At 36.2% G+C, this 25,087-nt stretch overlaps 1 protein-coding gene across 6 annotated transcripts in view; it reads left to right on the top strand.

Annotated features, from left to right (window-relative positions):
• FBXL20 (F-box and leucine rich repeat protein 20) overlaps positions 1–25,087 on the top strand; it is a 142,669-nt gene that overhangs the window by 73,109 nt on the left and 44,473 nt on the right. For all 6 annotated transcript variants that reach the window (XM_073235549.1, XM_073235550.1, XM_073235545.1 and 3 more), the window contains 3 exons: positions 21,293–21,347; positions 23,881–23,955; positions 24,917–25,011. In XM_073235549.1, coding sequence (XP_073091650.1) covers positions 21,293–21,347; positions 23,881–23,955; positions 24,917–25,011 — 225 coding nt within the window. The remainder of the gene's footprint in view (positions 1–21,292; positions 21,348–23,880; positions 23,956–24,916; positions 25,012–25,087) is intronic.

The raw sequence follows: 25,087 nt of genomic DNA, 5'->3' as shown, positions 1-25,087 counted from the left end.
TCATTAATCTACAATTACATGAGGAACATTGTTTACTAGACTGCCCCCTTCACCAAGTCCCCCCCACATACCCCATTAGTCACTGTCCATCAGCGTAGTAAGATGCTGTAAAATCACTACTTGTCTTCTCTGTGTTGCACAGCCCTCCCTGTGCCCCCACACACATTCTACATGCTAATTGTAAGGCCCCCTTTCTTCTTCCCCGCCCTTGTCCCTCCCTTCCCACCCATCCTCCCCAGTCCCTTTCCCTTTGGTAACTGTTAGTCCATTCTTGGGTTCTGTGATTCTGCTGCTGTATTGTTTCTTCTGTTTTTCCTTTGTTCTTATATTCCACATATGAGTGAAATCATTTGGTACTGGCCTTTCTCTGCCTGCCTTATCTTACTGGCTCCATCCATGTTGTTGCAAATGGTAGGATTTGTTTTCTTCTTATGGCTGAATAATAGTCCATTGTGTATATGTACCACATCTTCTTTATCCATTCATCTACTGATGGACACTTAAGGTTGCTTCCATTTCTTGGCTATTGTAAATAGTGCTGTGATAAAGATAAACATAGGGGTGCATCTGTCTTTTTCAAATTGGGCTTTTTCATTCTTAGGGTAAATTCCTAGAAGTGGGATTCCTGGGTCAAATGGTATTTCTATTTTGAGCTTTTTGAGGAACTTCCATACTGCTTTCCACAATGGTTGAACTAATTTACATTCCCACCAGCAGTGTAGGAGGGTTCCCCTTTCTCCACAACCTCACCAACATTTGTTGTCGTTTGTCTTTTGGATGGTGGCGATCCTTACTGGTGTGAGGTGATATCTCATTGTGGTTTTAATTTGCATTTCTCTGATGACTAGCGATGTGGAGCATCTTTTCATGTGTGTTGGCCATCTGAATTTTTTCTTTGGAGAACTGTCTTCAGCTCCTCTGCCCATTTTTTAATTGGATTGTTCTATTTTTGTTTGTTGAGGTGCGTGAGCTCTTTCTATATTTTGGATGTCAAGCCTTTATCGGATCTGTCATTTATGAATATATTCTCCCATACTGTAGGATACCTTTTTGTTCTATTGATGGTGTCCTTTTCTGTACAGAAGCTTTTCAGCTTGATATAGTTCCACTTGTTCATTTTTGCTTTTGTTTTCCTTGCCCAGGGAGATATGTTCATGAAGAAGTTGCTCATGTTTATGTCCAAGAGATTTTTGCCTATGTTTTTTTCCAAGAGTTTTAAGGTTTCATGACTTACATTCAGATCTTTGATCCATTTCAAATTTAAAAGAGGAATATTTTTTAAATGGGTTGTGTTCTTCACCATTATTATAAACTTAGTACACTAAGACATACTTTAATTTTTAAAGATAATGCCGTTATTTTGAATACTAAGCAGTATTTTGTACTACATAATTTACCTTAAGACTCACTAAGATTTAGGGAAGTTATTTGTCTCTGGTAACTGGCTGTACCTGTTAAGATTTATGTTTCTGTATTTTATTAGAGTCTCTGTTTTTGCCATTAAACCTGAATTCCGTACTATAACCTACAAGATTTTTCATGATCCAGCACAAGGGAGTTATGTGATCTGGTTTATAGTTGTAAAGGATTAGTCTCAATACTGTGTGCTGACCAGATTGAGGAAAAGGAATGGAGAGCAATAAGAAGGTTATTGAAAAAAATCCAGGCAGAAGATGAGGGTAACATCTACTGATGTGAGTGTATACCCCAGGACTTATTTCATACTGGAAGTTTGTACCTTTTGACCACCTTCACCAATTTTTTTGTCCACCCCTCCCCCACCCAAAGCCTGTTCTCTGTACCTGTGAGCTGGGTTTTTGTTGTAGATATTTAGATTTCATATGTAAGTGAGATCATACAGATATTTGTCTTTGACTTACTTCACATAGTACTGCCCTCCAGTTCATCCATACTGTTGTAAATCGCAAGGTTTCCTTTTTTATGGCTTAATAATATTCTAATGTGTATACACCACATTTCCTTTATCCATTTATCTATTGATGGACACTTAGGTTACTTCCACATCTTGACTATTATAAATAATGCTGCAGTGAACATGGGAATGCAGATACCTTTTCAAGTTAGTTTTTTTACTTCCTTCAGATAAAAACTCAGAAGTGGAATTGCTGAATCGAATGGTAGTTCTATCTTTAATTTTTTGAGGAGCCTTCATACTGTTTCCCATAGTGGCCACACCAATGTACATTTCCACCAACAGTGCACAAGGGTTCCCTTTTCTCCATCAACACTTGTTATTTTTTGTCTTTTTGATAATATTCTTTCTAATAGGTGCGAGGTGATACTTCCTTGTAGTTTTGATTTAGTCACTATTTCTGACTTCACCCTAGTACCTGTTGATGAGCAGCTATATGATCTATAGTTGTCAGACAGGTGATATGTAGGAGAAATTGGACAAAGAGTCATTCCTGTATTAACCAGCTTTTGCCAACACAAACAACTCCTAAAGCTCAGTGGCTTTTTCTCGTACTTTACATGAGGCTACAGGTTGACTGTGACTTTTTTACAGGCAGAGGGTCATCTTTGGTTCTGTTGCACTTAGCTTCTCATCCTTGGAAGACTAACGAGCAGCCTCCATCTGAAGCTAGGGACAGGTGCACAAGAGACTAAGCCATATCACCTAAGTGATTTTAGTTTCTATTTAGATGTGGCACACATTGTGTCCTCAATGTCCAAGCCTAACATTGATGGAGTAGAGAATTAATAAGAGACAACGTGTATGAATGTGTGTGAATAGTGCCACAGTTTTCCATATATATATACACACACACACACACTCCATCTATTTGAATCATCTCTTCTTGATTCTGCCTGTCTTCTCTTCAGTATTGGTGACACTGAAATCTTAAATAACTGCATGCTAGCACTACCTTTACTACTTGGCCTAGCCCACCACTGTGCTGGGGTTTGTGAGTGGGAAGAAAGTAGGAATATCTGACTTTCTCTCTAGGGTGTAGAAAAGAGTAGCCAGGAGTTGAGAGGTTGGAAAAAGGGAGAAATAAAGGAGGAGGACACATGCCTAACTTCTCAAATTGGAACACTAAAGATAGTTTTCTACAGCAACATTTTTATGAATGAGAATTTAGTTCAAATTTATATGTTTTATACTGGAACCAATCTTTGTGTACATTGATTGTAATTTAAATTTATAAACTAAGCAGAGAACCTACCACATTTAATATGATCTCTGTGAGAAAATGAGCTTAAGTTCCAAACAGTCAATTCTGTACTTCCTGATGAGAGTAAGTCCCTTCCTAAATTGGAGAGGGAGTGAAATTGATATCCTGAGAAGGAAGAAAATGATTTGGCGCCATAAAGCAAACATACCACTTATGAATACATTTCCCCTTTTTTTTTCTAAGTATTTTTATTAAGGTATGATTTGATATACGCTCTTATGAAGGTTTCACATGAAAAACAATGTGGTTACTACATTTACCCATATTATCAAGTCCCTACCTATACCCCAATGCAGTCATTGTCCATCAGTGTATTAAGATGCCACAGATCCACTATGTGGCTTCTCTGTGCTACACTGTTCTCCCCGTGATCCCCCACACCATGTGTACTTAACATAATAACCCTCAATCCCCTTCTCCCTCCCTCTCCACCCACCCTCCCACACCCCTCCTCTTTGGTAACCAATAGTTCATTCTTGGAGTCTCCGAGTCTGCTGCTATTTTGTTCCTTCAATTTTGCTTCATTGTTATACTCTATGAATGAGGGAAATCATTTGGCATTTGTCTTTCTCCGCCTGGCTTATTTCACTGAGCATAATGTCCTCCAGCTCCATCCATGTGGTTGCAAATGGTAGAATCTGTTTCTTTCTTACTGCCGAATAGTATTCATTCCATTGTGTATATGTACCACATCTTCTTTATCGATTCATCTACTGACAGACACTTAGGTTGCTTCCGTATCTTGGCCATTGTAAAAAGTGCTGTGATAAACATAGGGGTGCATATGTCTTTTTGAATCTGAGAAGTTGTATTCTTTGGGTAAATTCCAACGTGTGGGATTCCCGGGTCAAATGGTATTTCTATTTTTAGTTTTTTGAGGAACCTCCATATTGCTTTCCACCAATGGTTGAATTAGCTTACATTCCCACCAGCAGTGTAGGAGGGTTCCCCTTTCTCTGCATCCTCGCCAGCATTTGTTGCTTTTAGTCTTTTTGATGCTGGCCATCCTTACTGGTGTGAAGTGATATCTCATTGTGGTTTTAATTTGCATTTCCCTGATAATTAGTGATGATGAGCATCTTTTCATGTGTCTGTTGGCCATCTGAATCTCTTCTTCTTTGGAGAACTGTTTCTTCATATCCTCTGCCCATTTGTTAATCCGATTATTTGCTTTTTGGGTGTTGAGGCGTGTAAGTTCTTTATATATTTTGAATGTTAACCCCTTGTCAGATATGTAATTTACAAATATATTCTCCCACACTGTAGGATGCCTTTTTGTTCTATTGATGATGTCCTTTGCTGTACAGAAACTTTTTAGTTTGATATAGTCCCATAAATTCATTTTTGCCTTTGTTTCCCTTGCTCGAGGAGATGCGTTCAGGAAGAAGTTGCTCATGCTTATATTCAGGAGATGTTTGCCTATGTTGTCTTCTCAGAGTTTTATGGTTTATGAATACATATCAATATGTAAAACTGGAATATGTAAAAGTGGATTTTGTTTAAATCATTAAAGCCCAATAGGAAAGACACTTTCTTGATATCTTTGATATTACACTAAGCAGATAACAATTTCAGCGTAAATAGAAATAAATTCAATCTGGGTATTTGTAATTTGTTGAAATTAATTGAATGTGGTATTTCCTAAAAGAAGTTTATTTGTTTTAAATATATAGTTCATGACTAGAAATAGCAGCATTACCTTGGAAACGGAGTCTGGGTAATTAGAAGATAGGAATAGAAGAAAAATTCACTTTTCATCATGCTTTTCTGTGTCTTTCTTTTAGACATTCTTATTTTTAACTCATTTTGAAACAGTGTTTTACTTTTAAAAAGTTGCAAAATAGTATAAAGAATTCAAGATACCCTTCTCTAGCTATGAATAGTTTATATAAATAAACTACAATAATCAAAATCAAGAAATTAACATTGATGTGGTACTATTAACTAATCTACAGACCTATTCATATTCTTCAGTTCCCAGTAATATCTTTTTTCTGGCCCAGGATCCAATCCAAGATGACATGTTCCATTAAACTGTCATGCTACTTAGTTTCCTTTAATCTGGGACAGTTCCTGAGTCTTTCTATGACTTTCATAATCTTGAGACTGTCGAAGAGTATTCATCAGTTATTTTACATCCCTCAATTTGGCTTTGTTTGATGTTTCCTTAAATTTAGGTTATGCATTTTGGCAAGTATACTACAAAAATGGTGTTGTGCCCTTCTCCATGTATAACAGGAGTCATATAATGTCAATATGCTTATTACTGATGATGTTAACTTTAATAGTTTCTTTCTATTTCTCCACTACGAAGTTATTTTTCTCTTTATAATTGATAAGTATCTTATGGGGAGATAGGTTGAAACTATATAAGTGTACTGTTTGTTATTCACCCATTTTTGTCCACTTATTTTAGTATCCATTGATGTTACCTGAAACAGTTACCACTGTTGTGTTTGCCAAGATTTTCTATTTCCATAATTCTTTCTACATTAATTAATTGGAATTCCACCATAAAAGCTTTCCTTTCTCTTCCATTTATTTATATCAGCATAGTCTCATGGGCATTTGTTTTATTCTGTGAGTTATATTATTAGTATCATTAATTTGTTGTTCTGCCTTTCTGCATCTTCTAAATTTGTGTGTGTGTTTTGAATTTCATACCATGTCTGTGTATTTGGCTATTTTTTGAAATACATTTTAATCAGTAACATACAACATTTGATTTATTTAGATTTTAAGTTACATATCACATTAAAAATCCAACATATAATAAGCTACAAGGAGAGAATTTGTGTTTTTAGGGCCATACTATTTCCTTATAAATGCAAGGCCAAGTCATTACCAGTGAAGTAAGCAAGTGTTCTTATTTCTTCATAACTTTAACTTACTGATTTTCCTCCTTCCCTTTTGAAACAAAGTTATTATTAATGCTTCAGCAAGCTGGAATCTGCTGTTTACATAATGTGAAATTCATTTAGTAGAATCAACAATACTCTCTTTCAGAACAGAACCATATGCATTTATTTAGGAGTACCTCTTGAAAAATGAATGTCAGTGTTTATGACAAAGACTTGTGTGTTTTCTAAGAGCTACTGTTAGGTGACTGTTTCTTAAGATTCCTTCTGAGGTTAATATTGGTAACTAAAAATGATGTCAGTGATCACATTACTTGAGCCTACACATGCCCTTTTAGCTATGAAACAAGTTGCAGTTTCCGAAGACTTTTATAGGAATCTGATAATTTTTCCATTTTTTTCAACTGTTGGAGGTGTTGGGCCATAATTGTCATGTAACATATAATATGTATGTGTGAGTTGGTAGGAGATAAACTTTCTGAACTTAGATGGAAAGAATGTATGGGCTGGGATTGTACAATAGAAAATCATACTGTGTGGAGGGGCCGCAAGACCACCCCTAGGTTTGGTGATTTACGAGAAGGATTCACAGGACTTGGCATATACTCATTCTGGCTATGATTTATGTCAGAGAACCAGATATAAAGCAAAATTAGCAAAGGAAAAAGGGTATAAGGGGTGAAATAGAGAGGAAACCAGGCATAAACTTCCAAGAATTCTTTCCTTCTGATGTCACACAAGGTATACTTAGTTCCTCTAGCAGCAAGTTGTGACAACACAAGTAAAATGTTGTCTAACCAAGGAAGCTCATCAGTTAATAGTGGGAACCCTCCCCAAATCCAGGTTCTCAGATGCCATCCAAGGGCCAACATTGCAAGTAAATCTTCATAATGATACACCTGCTGTGTTAATTATTCTTGTGCACACATGTGACTACTTATTGTATTTGAAGAAGCCAACAACATTGATGATTTCCAGTAGCTTTTCAGAGAGAGAGAGAGAGAGAGAGAGTGAGTGTGTGTGTGTGTGTGTGTGTGTGTGTTCGTGTTCCTTCCTTTTAAAGGCATAATGGTAAAGAACATTAACTTTGGAATCTGACTTCCTGGATTCTGTCATTTACTGTAGCTATAAATTGAGAATTTCAGTACCTATCTCTGAGGGTTATAAAGATCAAAAGGACTGATAAGTGTAAAGTGCTTAGAATAGTGCCTGACACAAAATAAGTGCTATAAAAATTGTATGTGTGTTGCTATTTTTTCTAATTTTTACTCACAGACCATAAAATGCTGTGATCAGTTTCCAAGACTACAATAATGAACATCCTTCAACTTCCTTGTGTAAATTGTCAGTTGTTCCTAAAATCAAAGAACAGAAAACCAATATTGCTGTTATCTAGAATTTAGTTTTTCGATCTTCTCAGTTATCTAGAACAAAGCAAAGAAACAGGAAGTAGGCAGAAAGATCAAATGTGCATTTTACTCAGAGGATGCATGCCAGCCATTTCTCAGGCCTATTACTCTTTTTTTTCTTTAGACACAGTTGATACAGATTTGATTATGAGTAGTAGTAAATAAAAATGGGATCATAAGAGTAATGCTGATAGAGTCCACTAAATTAAAGAAGTGGCAATCTAACAGTAAGGATAAATATATAAAAACTAATAAATAGAAACATACAAAACCATTACAGTACAAGGTTGTTTATTTAATGGACAAACAGGTCTTAGTCACCCATGAGGGTTTCACAGTAGAGAGTTGATGTTGTCTGTGAAAACTATGAGATGTCAAGAAATAATTAAATTACAGTCCCTCAAATACCAAGAAAATTAAGTCAGTGCAATTTGTTTTATACTGATTTTTAACAAAACAGTTACATATAATCTTTATAAACATACATTTAAGTTATTCTTTCTCTATAGGGTATGCATGATATATTTTCATTTGTGTTGGCTACTGCAGTTAATCTGTGTATTTTCTTTAGTGAGAGAATAAAAAAGTATGTTTTATTTTTCATTAGCAGCCAGATGTTTAAATGCCAAGGTTTAATGATTACCACAGACTTCATTGCTGTATTTTTGTGTTCCTTCAACTTTCTTTCTTTCAAGACTTTTATTTTTGTACAGAAGCTGTAGATTTACCACAAAATTGAGAGGAAAGTACAGAGATTTCCCATATACCCCCTGTCCTCATGCATGCATACCCTCCCCCACTGTCAACATCATTCACCAGAATAGTCTCTCCTTTTTTTTTTTAAACCAGGGATGAACCTATACTGACATCATAATCTGAATTCAAAGTCCATATTTTCCCTTAGGACTCACTCTTGGTGTTGTAGATGCTGTAGGTTTGGACAAATGTATAATGACATATAACCATTATTACAGTATCATACAGAGTACTTTTACTGCCCTAAAAATCCTCTGTGCTCTCCTTTTTCATCTCTCTCCCCACTCATCCCTGACAGCTACTGATCTTTTCATCTCTGTAGTTTTGGCTTTTCCAGTGGAATTCCCTTAACCTTAATTTGAAAGCAAACATTTACCAACTGCCTGCAGTGTACCAGGCATTATGTTGGTTATAGAATTAAACAAGAGCCACTGTCCTCAGAGAGGTAAGTAGTGATTTTTTAGACAGGGAATGGGAGTAAGGGAGAAGGACATTTCAGGTATGAGAGATTATTGTTTCCCCATTGTGGCAGGGTCTTTGATTCATGCACACAACAAGATTTGAGGGTTAAGTTCTTTTGCATAGTGTATAGCATTATGACTTCACATTTTTTTCCCAGATCTTACCTGGCAAGCTGACCATCACTTGTAACATCTTTTGTATTGAAGAATTTACCAGCTTTGCACATACAGTCCATTAGTGAATTGAATACTACCTGTCCATAGAACTGCATCTCCTCCCGGATTTGCTAGTTTCTTCATAATTGCCGTTTGCCATTTTAATACTGCCACACTTAATATTACTGTTGCCTAAGTAGTGAATCTGTGGTATCTTACTACACTGATGGACAGTGACTGCATTGGGGTATGGGGGGGTGACTTGATAAAATGGATAAATGTAGTAACCAAATTGTTTTTTCAAGTGAAACCTTCATAAGAGTATGTATCAATATTACCTTAATAAAAAATTTAAAAAATATATTACTGTTGCCTAGAGGAAAAAAAATTTAAAATACTCTGAGGAGTAAATTGATGTTTTATATAGTTCTGCCATGGGGAGATTTCAGCCCTTGTTTGGCCCCTAATTTTCTTCTCCAGAAGCTACTCCTGTTCTGCCTTCATACCATGTTAGGGATAGACTATTACTAAGATACATGTTAGGCACACTGGCTATGTGTGTGCTCTGTATATATGTGTTCACACAGAGTTGTATGTATCTGAGATTAAAAGCCATCTGGCTGTGTGAAGATGCTATTTTTTTATTAAGTCCTTCGTGTCTTCCTACCATTAAACATTCTAACACCATGAGCTCCCACCATGTTCAGCTTTGTATTGTGAAGCTAGTTTAATAGCCTTGAAGTCATGTCTCTGTCTAGACGAGGGCTGTCTTGGGGACATGGGAATAACTTTTATCCTAGATGAAAACATTATTTAGAAAATGATTTTAAGAAACTAGGTTCAATTTTATGAAAATGAACTAAAATTATTTTTTAACAATCACTTTGTTTCCTGAAGTTTACATATTTGTTCATCTTAATTTATTATGGTTGAAGGCTTGAAAGTAGGATTTAGTTTGCAAAGTATAGGATGACCCAATTTGATGTATATGGCTGATCCTAAACCAGTGGCTGTTATTTATATTTTTACTCCTCCCTACTCCTTTGAGGTTTTAATGTGTCTTTTACTTACTTTTTTCTAACATTTAATTGCTAAGTAATTTCAGATTTACTGAAACAATGCAAAAATAGCTCAGAGAATTCTCATATACCTTTTACTTGGATCCCCCAAATGTTGACCTTTACCTCACTTGCATTATCATTTTCTCTTTACATTAATTTTTTTCTGAACCACTTGAGCTAAGAGCAGTGTGTATTTTCTAAAAACAAGACATTCACTTATATAACCAGCGTATAATAATCAAAATGAAGAAATGAACATTGATATAATACTATTATCTAATCTACAAACTTTATTTCTGTTTTATCAATTGTTTCATTAATGTCCTTCCTAGTAAAAGGGGAGATAAAAGATTTTTCTTCCTGATTCAGGCTCCAGTTTAGGATCTTAGACTGCAGTTAATTTGTTACCTCTCCTTAGGTGGCTTTAATTTTGAACAGTCCCTCTGTCTTTTACAGTACTGACAGGTTTTTTGGGGGTTTTTTTAATAATTTTTTTTTGTTAAGGTATCATTGATATACACTCTTATGAAGGTTTCACATGAAAAACAAAGTGGTACCACATTCACCCATATTATCGAGACCCCCCCATACCCCATTGCAAGTCACTGTCCATCAGTGTAGCAAGATGCCACAGTCACTATTTGCCTTCTCTGTGCTACACTGTCTTCCCCATGATCCCCCCACACCATGTGTGCCAGTCATAATACCCCTCAGTCCCCTTCTCCCTCCCTCCTCCCCAACCCCCCTCCCCTTTGGTAACCACTAGTTCATTCTTGGAGTCTGTGAGTCTGCTGCTGTTTTGTTCCTTCAGTTTTGCTTTGTTGTTATACTCCACAAATGAGGGAAATCATTTGGTACAGTACTAACAGTCTTAAAGATTACAGCCAGTTATTTTATAGAATGTCCCTCATGATTACATTCAGCTTATGCAGTTTTGGAAGTAATACCACAGAATTGATGTAGTACCTTTCTCATTGTATTATATCATAGGCATAAGATGTCTATTTGTCCCATTAGTGTTGATGTTAACTTTGATCATTTGGTTAGGGAGGTATCTGCCAGATTTCTCCACTGTAAAGTTACCATTTTTCCCTTTGTAATTAATAAATATCCTGTGGTGAAGTACTTTGAGACTATGTAAATATCTTATTTCTCATCAGACTCCGGTAGTTTGATTCTTACCTGGAATAGTTAGTAGTATGTCTTTGTGGTGAAATACTTTGAGACTACACAAATATCTTGTCTCTCATCAAACTTTGACTAGGTAATTTGATTCTTACCTGAAATAGTTATTACTGTGGTGGTTGCCATATGGTGATTTTTTTAATACTATCATTACTTCTACATTTTATTAGTTGAAATTCTCTAGTTTTCCCTTCTACCCCAGTTGTTTATTTATTAATATCAGTGTAGACTCATGGATTCCTGTTTTATTCAATATGCTGTAATCCCATTTGGGTTATCCTTATTTTGATGCTCAAAATATTCTGGATTTAAGCCAGTGGGAGCCCATTCCAGCTGTATCCTGTGTTCTTTAAATATGTCCCCATCGTTCTTTGAATACTTCCTTGTTTTCTGACACAGCAGATGTTCTAAAACCTTGTACTTCTCCTGACTCAGTCCTGGAAGCAGCCATTTTTGCAAGGAGCCTCTGGGTTGTGTGTTCTTTTTTTTTTTCCTTTCAGTGGAAAATAGTGTTTAGAAGCTAAGGTCTCTCTGCTAGCTATGCTCATTGCTACTGGGACATTATTGCTTATATAGCTTCTTATCAGACAGCGAAGAGGTATGGATTTGGGGATGGGTTGGTGCATAAACTCACATCTCTATGCAATTTTATATCTGTCTATATCTACACATAGATGGATAGGTAAATTAAAAACCATGACAATTCTCTTACATAAACAGACATAACCAGTTCATATTAACACCTCCAGTCCCAATCTAATTACCACAGAGTTCATTTCTAGCCCTTGTCCTTTCCATATTTACTGCTGTCTTCTCTAATGGAGAAATATGACTCTACCCACAATATGTTTCCTTATTAATCTTGGAATGCACATGAAATGATTAACCCATAACACTGAAAAAAATGTAATCAGAGTTCATTATCTGTAGTTTTTTTGGTTTTTCTTTGTTTTGTTTTTTTGTTTTTTGTCTGGTAATGTCCAGGAAATACTGAATTAAAAATTTACTTTGGTGTTCTTTTTTTTTTTACATTATGCATTAAAATGTAGTTCATTTCATTCATTTCTGTTTGTATTCAGTTTGGGATTTTTCTCATCATCCTTATTCAGTGTATTTGTTTGTTTTTAGCAGATAGGTTACTTGGCTTTATCAGATCAGGTAACCTGCAAACTTTGTCTCCCCTGTTGTGGGTGGCCCCTGAAATGTAAGTGCAGTTCTTTTAATGTTGGCTCTTTGGAGTCTGCCCCATGCATGCAGTATTCAGAGGCCAGGCAGAGACTTGGGCAGAATTTGTGCTCTCTTGCTCTGGCTCTACCATTTCTCTCATTTCCTATTGCCTGTGGTTGTGCCAGATTCTGTTCTCTGGTTCTCCTTCACAGATTTCTTTCCAAGTTTTAAGGGTCCCAAAGGCCCCAAGTCTGTGTTGGACCCTCACGATAAAAACCATGGAAAAAAAACCTGGAAAGTCTCATTGTTCCCCTTTCCCCTTTAACATCTGTCTGCATTTGTTCACTCTCTAATGCTTTCAGATGGTTATTTTTATATTTGTTCAGAACTTACAGTTGTGTCTAAATGGTTAATCCAGTGGAAGCTTACCCAGCCATGATCCGAAGTAGAATTTATTTACTTTTTACTATATAAAACAAGCATGATTTCAAAAATCAGACCTGTATACTCAAGCAATAAATCCTTCTACCCCATCCCCACCCTCCATTTTGAATCATTTAACAAGAATTCTGGCTGAAGAATGACTCTTGTCCTTGACTTTTTTTGAGTAGTAGTTCTCAAACTCAGGCAGATACCATCTTTGACAGTTATTTTTTTGTCAGTGGATATGAATCAACAGATTCATTTTCATCTAGAGATTAGAATTTGTAAATTAATAATCAAACTTTGCTGCCATGTACTGTTGTCATCTCTGTAGCTTGGTACATTTCATTTCCTAATCAGGGAGTTAAAAACATGAAGGTATACTTGTTCCATAACTCATTTAAAAATAGCTGAATTACTGACCTCTTCACATCTTTCATAAATATTTTTTAAAGTAGTTAAATAACCACCTCTAAATATTAGGAAGAATCACCTGTAGAAAATGTTTTGTTTTGTTTTTTAATTGATCTTTGGGCTCCACACCCAGAAATTCTGAATCTGTAGTTCTGGGCTAGGACCCAGGAATTATATTTTTAACAAGCACTACAGGTATATTGGTGCAAGTTTTCCATAAACCACCCTTCAGTAAACAGTAAAGGAGAAAAGAATAAGAACTAAACCTTGGGAAATGCCTTGATTTGAAACAAAAATATAAGAAGTGGTGGATAAAAGGTGATGTCTAAAAAGCCAGGAGAGGAGATTCTTTTTTTTTTTTTTTAGGTATCATATATATACAATCTTATAAATGTTTCGCATGAGCAACACTGTGGTTACTACATTCACCCATATTATCAAGTACCCCCCAGCCGCAACCCCATTGCAGTCACTGCCCATATCATAGTAAGATACTATTAGAGTCTCTACTTGTCTTCTCTACGCTGTATTACCCTCCCTGTGATCCCCCTACATTATGTGTGCTAATCATAATATCCCTTAATCCCCTTGTCCCTCCCTCCCCACCCACCCAGCCCAACCCCTTGCCTTTGGTAACCACTGTTTCCTTCTTGGAGTCTGTGAGTCTGCTGCTGTTCCTTCAGTTTTGCTTCATTGTTAAACTCCACAAATGAGTGAAATCATTTGGTACTTTCCTTTTTCCGCCTGGCTTATTTCACTGAGCATAATACCGTCTAGCTCCTTCCAGGTTGTTACAAATGGTAGGATTTGTTTTCACCTTATGACTGAATAATATTCCATTATGATTATGTACCACATCTTCTTTATCCATTCATCTACTGATGAACACTTAAGTTGCTTCTGTATCTTGGCTATTGTAAATAGTGCTGCAATAAACATAGGGGTGCATACGTCTTTTTGAATCTGGGATCTTGTTTTCTTCAGGTAAATTCCTAGGAGTGGAATTCCTGGGTCAAATGGTATTTCTGTTTTTAGTTTTTTGAGGAATCTTCATATTGCTTTCCACAGTGGTTGAACTAATTTACATTTCCACAAACAGTGTAGGAGGGTTCCCCTTGCCAGGAGAGGAGATTCTTAATAAGGAAATGGCCACTGTGTTCAGCCTTTCAGGGGGATTTAGCTTATTAAGACTGATAAAGGCCTTTGGATAGCACAAATAAACCACTGGTATTCTTCAAGGTATAATTGCAATTGAGTAGTGAAGATAGAAATTAGACTGTATAGTAAGAAAAAAGGAGTGATGAAAAAACCACTCTAAGTGTTCCCACCTATGCTATTGGACTCACTCATATTTTCAGGTCACACATTATATTGGTTAATTATAAGCTACCCTGTGTCTACATTTTTCCTTACACCAGACAGTGAGCTTCTGGAGGGCACGTACCTTGTCTTACATTGAATTTCCTCTCTAACAAACTGCTAGATATAATTAAGAACTTTATGTACACCTAATGAGTAGACCTTTTTTCTTGGGTGACTATAAAATGACTTTTTTGGTCATTTGTTTTGCTATCCAACAACATCTTAATATTTTGTTAATTATTCTTGTCTTGATTCATGTCCTTTAATAGCAGAGTTTCTTAATAAATTTTGTTCATTTCCTGTTGTTGCTGATAATAGGGAAAGCTATCAACTTTTTGCATATCTACCCTCTTAATATTACTTCCAGAAATCTCTAGTTGTTTCTTAGATTTTCTATTTATCTGTATCTCCTGGGGGAAAAAGAAAAAACTGTCTCTTCCAATATTTTTTTCTTCTCTTCCAATATTTATAGTAATTTTTTTTTCATTGTTGCTTTAACCAAAACCTCCAAAATAAATGTTGATGCTGTTGGCCATTCCTGTCTTGTTCCTAACTGAGGGGAATATCTTTATTATGTTACCATTTAATAGACATGATTTGGAACAAAAACTTCATTATATTGTAATACCGTAACATTAAGATAACTGCACAAAAGATTGTTAACATCTTTTACATAGTATATCACAAACCTGTATACATGGAAATAAATAGAACTAGAGTACATTTTCACAGCCACATAATATTATTCTACCATAGAAATGTACCATAATTTTCTAAATCAGTTCTCTATTGCTAGTTACATGTTAACATAGCACAGCTATAATGAATCTTTCTTCTTGTCTTTGAAACCATCCTTTATGATTTCATTAGGTTACAATCCTAGACGTGAATTATTAAGGTGAAGAGTATGCATTTTCTTAATCTCAAGGTTACAGAAAAGTTGCAAGTATGATACAAAAACCTTTTTTCCTGAACCATTAGAGTAAATTGCAGACCTGATGCCCTATCAGTTAGTCCCTAATATTTTAGTTTATTTTCCAATCTAACACTATATCAGTCTATTTTTCTCCCTTTCCAGATTTGTACTCCTTTCCATGAATTTAAGAAATCTGACATCTGTTACCTTAATATATTCTGTTTCTTACTCAGTCTTCATGATTGTAACCAGTCTCACCCTGCTGCTGCTCCCTCTCTCACAGGGATTCCCTCTTTACCCCTTTAGGTCCAGACACCTCATGCCAGGCCATCCCTAGACTCTGACACCGTACAATAGGTCACCCCAGTGTGCAGACACCCTCACTTCCTTTGGGCTCTATATCCTCATGCTGAATAACCTGCATGGATGTCCTTTTCAGCCCGCTCACCCTGCTTTTTGTTGAGTATTTCATGCCAGGCCATCTTCCTCGTGGATACTCTCCTTACTTATATAATTCAGCATTTCCACTTCTATAGACAAATATTTTCACACAAAAACTTATATGTGAATGTTCATAGCAGCATTAGTCAAAGTAGCCAGGAAGTGGAAAGAAGCTAAGTGTCTATTAGCTGAAGAATGGATACACAAAATATGGTATATCCATACAGTGGAATATTGTTCAGCCATAAAAGGAATAGAGTATGGCTATCTACTACTACATAAATGTATGATTAAAAACATGCTAAGTGAAAGAAGCTGGACAAAAGGACCACATAGTGTAGTATTCCATTTATTTGGAATGTGCAGTTTAGACATATCCCTGGAGATAGGGGTTGTGGTGAGAGGAGAATGAGGAGTGGCTGCTAATGGGTACAGTATTTCTTTTAGGTGTGATAAACATTTTCTGAAATTAGATAGTGTTGATGATTGTACAACATGTGGATATACTAAAAACCACTGAATTTTACAAGGTGAATATTTATGGAATGTGAATTTTCTTTAAAATATACATATAATTTACATATAAATTTATTTTAATTTTTTAATAAAATTATAAATATAATTATGTAATAAATTATTTATATTTAACTTAAAATTCTGCCCATATGATAAACAACAAACAAAAAGTGATACTTCCTTCTATGCTGTTAGAGCATGTTCTCTGATTCTTCAACCTTATCTCACTCTTCCTGATTTATTGTAGCAAAGGTCTTGTGGACATTTTCTTTGATGCTGGCCTCTCTTCTCTTGTATGCAGTCATTGTCAAAGAGAACATGAAGGATAGATCAATAACTGACTTTTGTAAGTGGGTGACTGTTAACTCTGTTAAGAGTGACCCCCTCTAGGCATTTATTCATATAGCCATTATTTAAATTATTGGTGGTTACCTTAGTGAATGGATTGAAGAGGAAGGTATTTGCTCTTTATGTTTTTTTGTTTATTTAACAAAAAACACTTATTGCTGAAGACAAGAAAAGCAAATATAAAGTTGTTGCAATAATTTTTATTGAGTGGAAATTATGGCCTTAATTAACCCCATGGTAGTGATGGGCTGTCTAGAACATGGACTCAATCAAGAGATTTTTTAATAATTGGGTTTGTCAAATGTACTTGCTGACTGGTTTGATGTGATGCTAATGGGGATATTGGGAAGGAGTAAAAAATGATGCATAAGTTTTTGCTTTTTACCAAGTATTTAGTGGAACATTCACTAAGATAAAGAAAATAGGAGGAAGAATAGGCTTAGTTGGAGGAAAGTAATGAAAATGAGTTCAGTTTTGGTAGTTGTGGATATCCAAGTGGAAATGTTGAAAGGCAGATGTGTAAACCAGTCTAAAGCTTAGCAGCATGACTTAGAAGTCATCAACATATAAGTACTAACTAAAGCCATGAAAGAGTGAGTGACTGGATATATATAGCTCTTTTGGATTTTACTGAAATCTTAGAAAATCAGGAGGAATCACAAGGCCTCTTGGGCAAATGAAATGAAGAGATTTGGCTAAAACATCATATAGCTTGGTGGTTGTCCTGTAGCTTTCCATCCAGGTTCAATCAGATACCAGCTTGTCATCACCTGGTGATGGATGTGGTAGGAAAAGGGCTGTGCATAACAGTTGTTCACATTTGGCCATATGTCCAGATAATTGTACTCTTACATATTCTCTCTCAGCTTAAATGTTCTCTGTTAATTAAGGTGGTTGAAGTCTTATAAGTTATAAAATATAAAAAATATTTTATGCATTTTTAATCTAATATATATGTAAATCAGCTTGTTAGCTATAACTCTGAAAACTACTTGCTTTTTTATTTACTAATTTAATTTATCTCCAGAGCATTTGAGGTGGCTTAGATCAGTAGCAAATGTAATAAATACAGATAAATAATTAAGGCTGTGAAAAATGTAAAGTAGAAAACTAAAGCTAGAAAGGAAACAAATGCACCCTTGTAAGAACCTACATAGTCGCTATAGATGAGTCTCAAATTTAACTTGAAGAAACATCATTCTTAACAGAAAAGAAGAAATACACATATTATTCCATAAAAACAGCATTTCCTAGCAGTAGTTTCTAAGAGGAGTTTTTCAAATCAGAGTCTACTTAGATTTGGTAGATAAAAGTTCCAGAGCAAATTCAGTCACAGATTTCATTTGGTCACATCTTGTAGCATCCTTTAAAACAGTTAAAAAACAAAGTAATAGCATGTAAAGTGCATGCTTCTGACACTACAGTTGATCCAAGGTGGTGTTAGCTACAAGTATAAGTCCAGGCAGAGGAAATCCCAGGGCAAAATACCTCTAAAAACCAAAGTCAGTCAAAGGGAGAAATAAAGTTTAAAATCTGTTTATTGCTTACAAACTGCAGTCCAGGCCCTTCTCTCTTTCCTGCCCCAGCAGAAGCAAAACCAGCCCTCTCCCTCACCTCTCAGGTACAGATAAGCCCTCCAGTTGCCCAGGTAATTACCCATTGATAGGGAGATGAACTTCTCTCCACCCCTGAGGAATGATGCAAATGCACTAAAGCCATACTTCTTTCCACCTCTGAATGCCTACTGATATGCAGATGTACTAAAGCCAGGCAAGATATTCTGGAAATGTTACAATTTTACCCACAGGTCACCCCTCCAGAAATCTCGCCTTACAATTTACTGGTTCCCCCTCTTCTGACCTATCTAATAACATACAGTAGCAACAGCAATAAAATCTTTGATAATCCTCAAACCAGAGGATTCAGCCTATGCAGGTTGAGTAAATGTACTTAACAGCACAATCTCTCACTAAGCAGAAAGTATGTTTCTACACTTGTTTACTCATTCCTAGCAACTATGCTAGATTGCTCACAAAACTTTAACCAAACATTAAACAAAGTCAAGCCTCTCTTTAAGCATTTTTTCTTGACAACAGCAACACAATCATGATAATTCACAAGCCAGAGGATTCAGGTCAAAGTCCCATGCAGATTAAGTCCAAAGCTCATCCATTCCATCCATCACGTGGCAGCTGGAGCCAGGGGGTGCATCCAGGACATAAGGACTGTAGAAGCAAATAACTGTGATTGTGGAGGGCCACTTTGCTGTTACTCCAGGAATACACAGGAAGCCAGCTTCCAGGAAACCCAAGGTGCCAGAAGAGCCAGCCATCACCAATCCATGTGTTGAAATGTCCAAGGCCACGTTCATTTTATTCCTAATTGCTGCACCCATCCTTGCAATGCATGTCCAATAAAGTGAGTGCCTTGATAGCTCTCAATCACCAGTGCCAGCCAAAGGCTGCAAAGAGATGCTCTAGGCCCCCTTGGTGGTTTGCTGATCTGCACAACGTGCAGGGCACTTCTTCCGGGATTGGCTGACATCTTCAAAGGTCAATGACAAGCCCCACTGATGGGCTACAGCCCATATTGTCTTTTGCCCCACATGCAACAAACGCTGATGTAGCCATTGCGCCACATCAGAGGCAGGCTTTCCTTCTAGCCAGTGCACCTGGGCCAATGCATCTGCTTCACCCTTCCCTGGGGATGCCAAAGGCAAATGGCCAGTAACATGATATATGGTAGGTGTCTGTGCCACACCACTCTGTGGCCTTTGGGTCCAGTCTCTCACCCACCCTAGAGTGGGATTGGTTGTTACCTTGGTTGGAGCTTTTCCAGTGATGGGCTCCATAGCCAACAAGACATGGTACACAGCAGCCAATTGCTTCTCTATCAAGATGTACCAGACCTCTGCTCTTTTCCATAGTTGTGACCAGGCTCCAACTGGCAGCAGAAGTGGCAGCAGTGGCAGAGGCAGTAGCCTTAGGCTTGGGCTGCAGGCCGGAGTCAGCGCAGCCAGCAGCGGTGGTGGTGCCTCCACGACCACACGATAGACACATGTCCCTCAGCACGAGTGCCACTTCTCCCCATCATTTCTAGGGGCGGCCCTCCCAAAAGTTGCACCCGTTGTGACAGACTTCGGGTTCAGAGGAATCCTACCAACTGCACCAGGTGTAAGTCCGGGGAGAGGAAATCCCAGGGAAAAATACCTCTAAAAACCAAAACCAGTCAAAGGGAGAAATAAAGTTTAAAATCCGTTTATTGCTTACAAATTGCAGTCCGGGCCCTTCTCTCTTTCCTGCCCCAGCAGAAGCAAAACCAGCCCTTCCCCTCACCTCTCAGGTACAGATAAGCCCTCCAGTTGCCCAGGTAATTACCCATTGATATGGAGATGAACTTCTCTCCACCACTGAGGAATGATGCAAATGCACTAAAGCCATACTTCTTTCCATCTCTGAACGCCTGCTAATACGCAGATGTACTAAAGCCAGACGAGATATTCTGGAAATGTAACGATTTAACCCACACAGGTAATAGAAACTCCAACTCAAATTGGCTTAAACAGTAAGAGTGGTTATTTCATATAAAAGGAGATATAAAGATCAGGCTACCTGCATCACAGGGTTAATTGATTTGGGGCATCTACAGTGTTATCAACAATTTTTCTGTCTGTGTTCTGCCTTGAACAACATCAGCTTGTTTAGAAAAGCTGCTTTTCCTTATGAGCACAGGATGTATGCTAGCAAATAGTGGTTCACTCCTGGGGAGAGAGATGGGCTGGCATTTGCTGTTCCAGTAAAGCCTCTTCTCAGGTCTTGTTAGCCCAAATTGGCTTAGGCCTAAACCAATCAATGTGGCAGGCTTTTACTAATTAATTTGGATGGAGTGGATATTGGAGACTCAATCATAGTGCCCACCACAGGTAGATTATAGCATACTAAAAAGAATCATGAATGTCCTTCAGATAGTCTTCTGTAAACATCACTTCTCTTAGCTGGACTTTTCATCATGATAGAGTAGTGCAAGGGCCATAACTCACAAGGTCTTAGAGTAGAAATATTCTTAGTTGTAGATTGATAATTGAATCCTGTACCTCAAAGTAGTAGATTTGACATCCTTTGACGAAAAGTAAAAAGCCTAATCATAACTTCACCTCAATAAAACACTATACTACTTTTACATTTTATTTTCTTTGCTCAAGAAAAAATTCTGAATTATTTCAAGCATATAAACAAAAGGTAATGAATTGCTCAAAATTCTATACCACAAAGCAGAGTTATAAAGATATCCCTCGCCTAACCTATTTCTTTTGATAACCAGAAGTGTGGAACATATTTTTCTACTTAAAAAAAATTGTATCAGTTAGAAATATTTTACCATCCTTTGATGTAAGTAATTAAACTTATATGGTACTTACATATTATCAAGTAAAAGATTACTTTCTCCCCCAGTGTTTTGTATGTGCAATATTTTGTTTGCAAACTGCTCCAGCTTTTTGTATTAAAATTTAAAAAAAAAACTTGCCTTTTGTGTGCATGTATTAACATAGCCAATTATTTATAGGAAGAAAACAAGAGAAACTACTTTATCTTATAATAAACTTTGTCTCCCTCTCTTTTTAGGATATTTTCTTTTCTGGATGTTGTAACCTTGTGTCGTTGTGCTCAGGTCTCCAGGGTAAGAATGATTAACATGATTACAGGGAGACCCCTTCCTGTCACTGATATCAGCCTCTGTAGAAGGTGAACCACTTACTACAGATGTTAGTTATATGTTATGTTTCAAAGGATGTTATTTCATCCATGGCATACCCAAACCCATGTAATTCTACAACAAGATTGTACTACATGTACTATCTCTAATTTTAATTTTTTTGGAACTCTCGACTGTATACTACAACAGAGGAAACATTTTCAAGGAAAAACCATTGAACATACAAATTAAAAGGTTAGGCTGCACTCAGAATTGTAATAGGATAGTGTTTCATTATGTTTCCCTAATTCATTTCATACAACCATAAACACAGAAAGCTCTTGAGGGCCTAATTCTCATATTATCTCCCCATATTCTTTCTTCAAAAGATAATACCTACAAAATAATTTTTTAAAAATTATAAAGCAAACCAGATTTCATTCTCAAAGTCAGTTTCTGCATCATAATTTAATTACCCATTTTTGTCAGTGGACATTGCTGTGACAAAACAGTGAAACTCATAATCTTATTGGCTTCCACTGAAATAAAGAATAGATTCTTTGTTGTGGGAAAATGGTTTTATGAACCAATCCTAGTCTTTTCTAATAAATATATATAATAAACTTAATGAAATGAATACCTACAATTACCATCTTTTTTAAAAATGAGACAATGGCTTTTTTAATGTATTAACAAATATTTATTGGTAACCTACTATCTACCAGGTCTAAGTTCTGGGTATATAATACGATCATATTATAGAGTATTGCATTTATCTTTGTAAATGGACCCAGGTTTTCCTTCAGATTACCAGCACTACTGCCCCCCTCAAAACAACCCACAATTGACCATAGAAAATTCATCTTGCCTTGCTAACTTTAGTGTAATTTCTACATCCTACAAGCCATGCTAAGTCTGTGTAACTGCTATTTTGGAAACAATTAGTAGTATTTTGATGATTTCTATTCATGACATTTCTGACTCTCGTGCTTGAGTGGTTGCTATAGACATGGCCAATGCAAGTGAGTGGAGTTTCTTCTCTGTCTCCATATGAAGCTGAGGTCATCACTGAGGAACAAAACACCCATACCAGTGTCTAAACCTGTTTATTTGCAGAGTCTCATCTCAGGAATGTTGATTTGAATGAGTTTCAATTGTTGTTTTCATTTGCAGTTACCTCTTTCCTCTTAATATATTTTATCTCAAAGGAAAGCACAGTGCCAATTTTCATTAAATCTGGATGGTTGGTACTTAGTGGTTATCCTATTATTTTCTGTATTTAAAGTATTTAATTTGTTTTTTAAAAGACTCTGTGAAGAAGAACTTGTAATTCCTAATTATACTTTATGTTTGGCATATTTCCTGCTTGTTGGAAAAAGTAGTATAAGGAAGTGAGAAATACCAAACCAAATAACAAGTATATTTAGCCCAAGAATCTAGTAAACATCTTTAAAAGTTTTATCTGTTGTTTCTCATGGCTAGCCATTTAAGAAACCATTGGAAAATTATGAAGCCACAAAAAGAAAAGTAACATTGAACTCCTGAGAAAACTTTAAAGAGTTCTAGAATAATAAACCCCTGACATATTTCATATTTCTTACTGATTGTGTGACAACTTCCCTGGGGCTTTTAAATGTATTTACAATTTCTTTCTTAGAATTTCAGTATTTTTGAAATTGTGTTTTGTAGTAAAAAATGATAGTCTTAACTTTATAACTCAACAATATTAAGACTTTTGTTTACACTTTAAATTTAATAGGGAAAACTTTAAAAGCTTTCTAATTAATGCACAGAATGATCCACAAATAACACTTGCTATAGTTTTTTTTTTCTACCTAATCCTGACAAGTTGAAAAGCTTAGAAACTTTCTTGCCTCCCTTTAACTTATTAGAGATATGTATGAGAAGTCTTAAGCTTTCACTGTTTTAAAATTACCACTGACTCAAGTTGAAGGGAAACATGACCAATTGAAAAAACATGCTTGAGTGAGGAAAAAGTTACTACAGAAGGCTCTATGAAGTATACAGAGAAATGACAATGTCTTTTCTAAGTTCCAAATCACATATTACAGTTTCAAGTCAGACCAGGTGATGCTATGGATAGCAAATCTATATTGAGCATAGAAATATTCAGAGTCGTGTCCTATTTATTTGGTTTCACCCTCATCTTGTTCCCAGTTGAGGGACTTACTTTTTATCAACTATACCTTCTCATTTTGGGATTAGAAACTAGAATCAGTATAAAAAGTTTCTGGCTCTGAAACTTCATCACCTGTCCTTTCCCAACCTCCTCTTTTATAGCTGCTAGCTTCTGTACTCACTCATTTATGAGATAATCTGATTGGATAAGTATGACTCAGAAACAAGGCAGACCTTTTGGGAGTTAATTGGCGGTGTGGTTACTGAGAAATTGGCCAGTTTTTAATCATTAGTAGGTTGCATTGTGTACTTGAATATTGCTGGGTTTTCCCCTTTAATTCAACTTCTGCTTATTTTGTCTTCTTTTTCTTCAAAATAGGCCTGGAATGTTCTGGCTCTGGATGGCAGTAACTGGCAGCGAATTGACCTGTTTGATTTCCAGAGGGATATTGAGGTATAATTATGTGGTGTGCGGCTCCATTTCTGTTGTTAGAATATAATCACAGCATGGGACAGATTAGCCCCAAACACATAAATCTCCTTTCTCTGGAGAGAGAAACTATTAATTTCAGTACATCTGAATTTCATGGGAGCCATAGTGTTCCCAAGAGCTTGTTCAGGTTTTGAGAATGAGCAGAATTATTTTACTAAAGTAATACTAAATTATTTAGTATTAATAGGATTTAAAGTTTCATTTTTATTTTTGTTGTGGAAATGCGAACCTGTGCTTGCTCATTTTAAGGAAGTCTTTTTATATTTGTTTATTGAAGACTAAGTAAAGTTAACTTGTCAGGGGATGATATTTGCATAAATTCTTCTTGAGATGAACATTGGGGAGCCTACACATAGTTTTTATGGAGAACTAAAGAACAATGAAACCATAGTAATTTATTGAATTATTTTTGGTGGGGAGAGATTTTTTTTTCTATAATCTTCATGGATGTAAATGCTTAAAGTGACACGGCCTACAAAGTCATTCAGCAAGCTTTTGTTAAGTGTTCATTGAGTCTTGAGGCTGTATTTAGCATACTATAGTAAACACTTTGGAAAGAACACAAAAATAATGAGTTAATGTCCTTCTGTATAGTGAATTAATGTCCTCAGTAGCTTCAGTTAAACAAGAGGGCAGTTTCTATTACTACAGTGGCATAAGAGAACTAGAGCACCATTTCCTCAAATACAGAGTATCTTACAAATTAAACAAATAAATATACAGGGTTTAGGCGTGTTTCAAGTGGATGGATTAATTGGGAAAGCTTTCTCACAATAAGTTGAAGTTTTCCAATTGAATTAATTAGGTCTTTAAAGCAAGTAGAAGCCCCTTCCTTATAAATTACTAAAAATAAGGATGTGTTTTTTTTTTTTCAGAAGCAATGTGGTAGCCTTTATTTTCATTTATCTGTCTTTTTTTACAGGGCCGGGTAGTGGAGAATATTTCAAAAAGATGTGGGGGCTTTTTACGAAAGTTAAGTCTTCGTGGATGTCTTGGAGTAGGAGACAATGCATTAAGGTAAGAACATAGCTATTGATAAATTGATCTGCATGACTCAGGTAAAGAACAGCACCATCTCACCCAGAACAGACTA

This window comes from Manis javanica, chromosome 4 (assembly GCF_040802235.1).
Source record: "Manis javanica isolate MJ-LG chromosome 4, MJ_LKY, whole genome shotgun sequence".
NCBI lineage: Eukaryota > Metazoa > Chordata > Mammalia > Pholidota > Manidae > Manis > Manis javanica.
The sequence above is the reverse complement of the archived record's forward strand: the minus strand, read 5'-3'. Positions and strand labels throughout refer to the sequence as shown.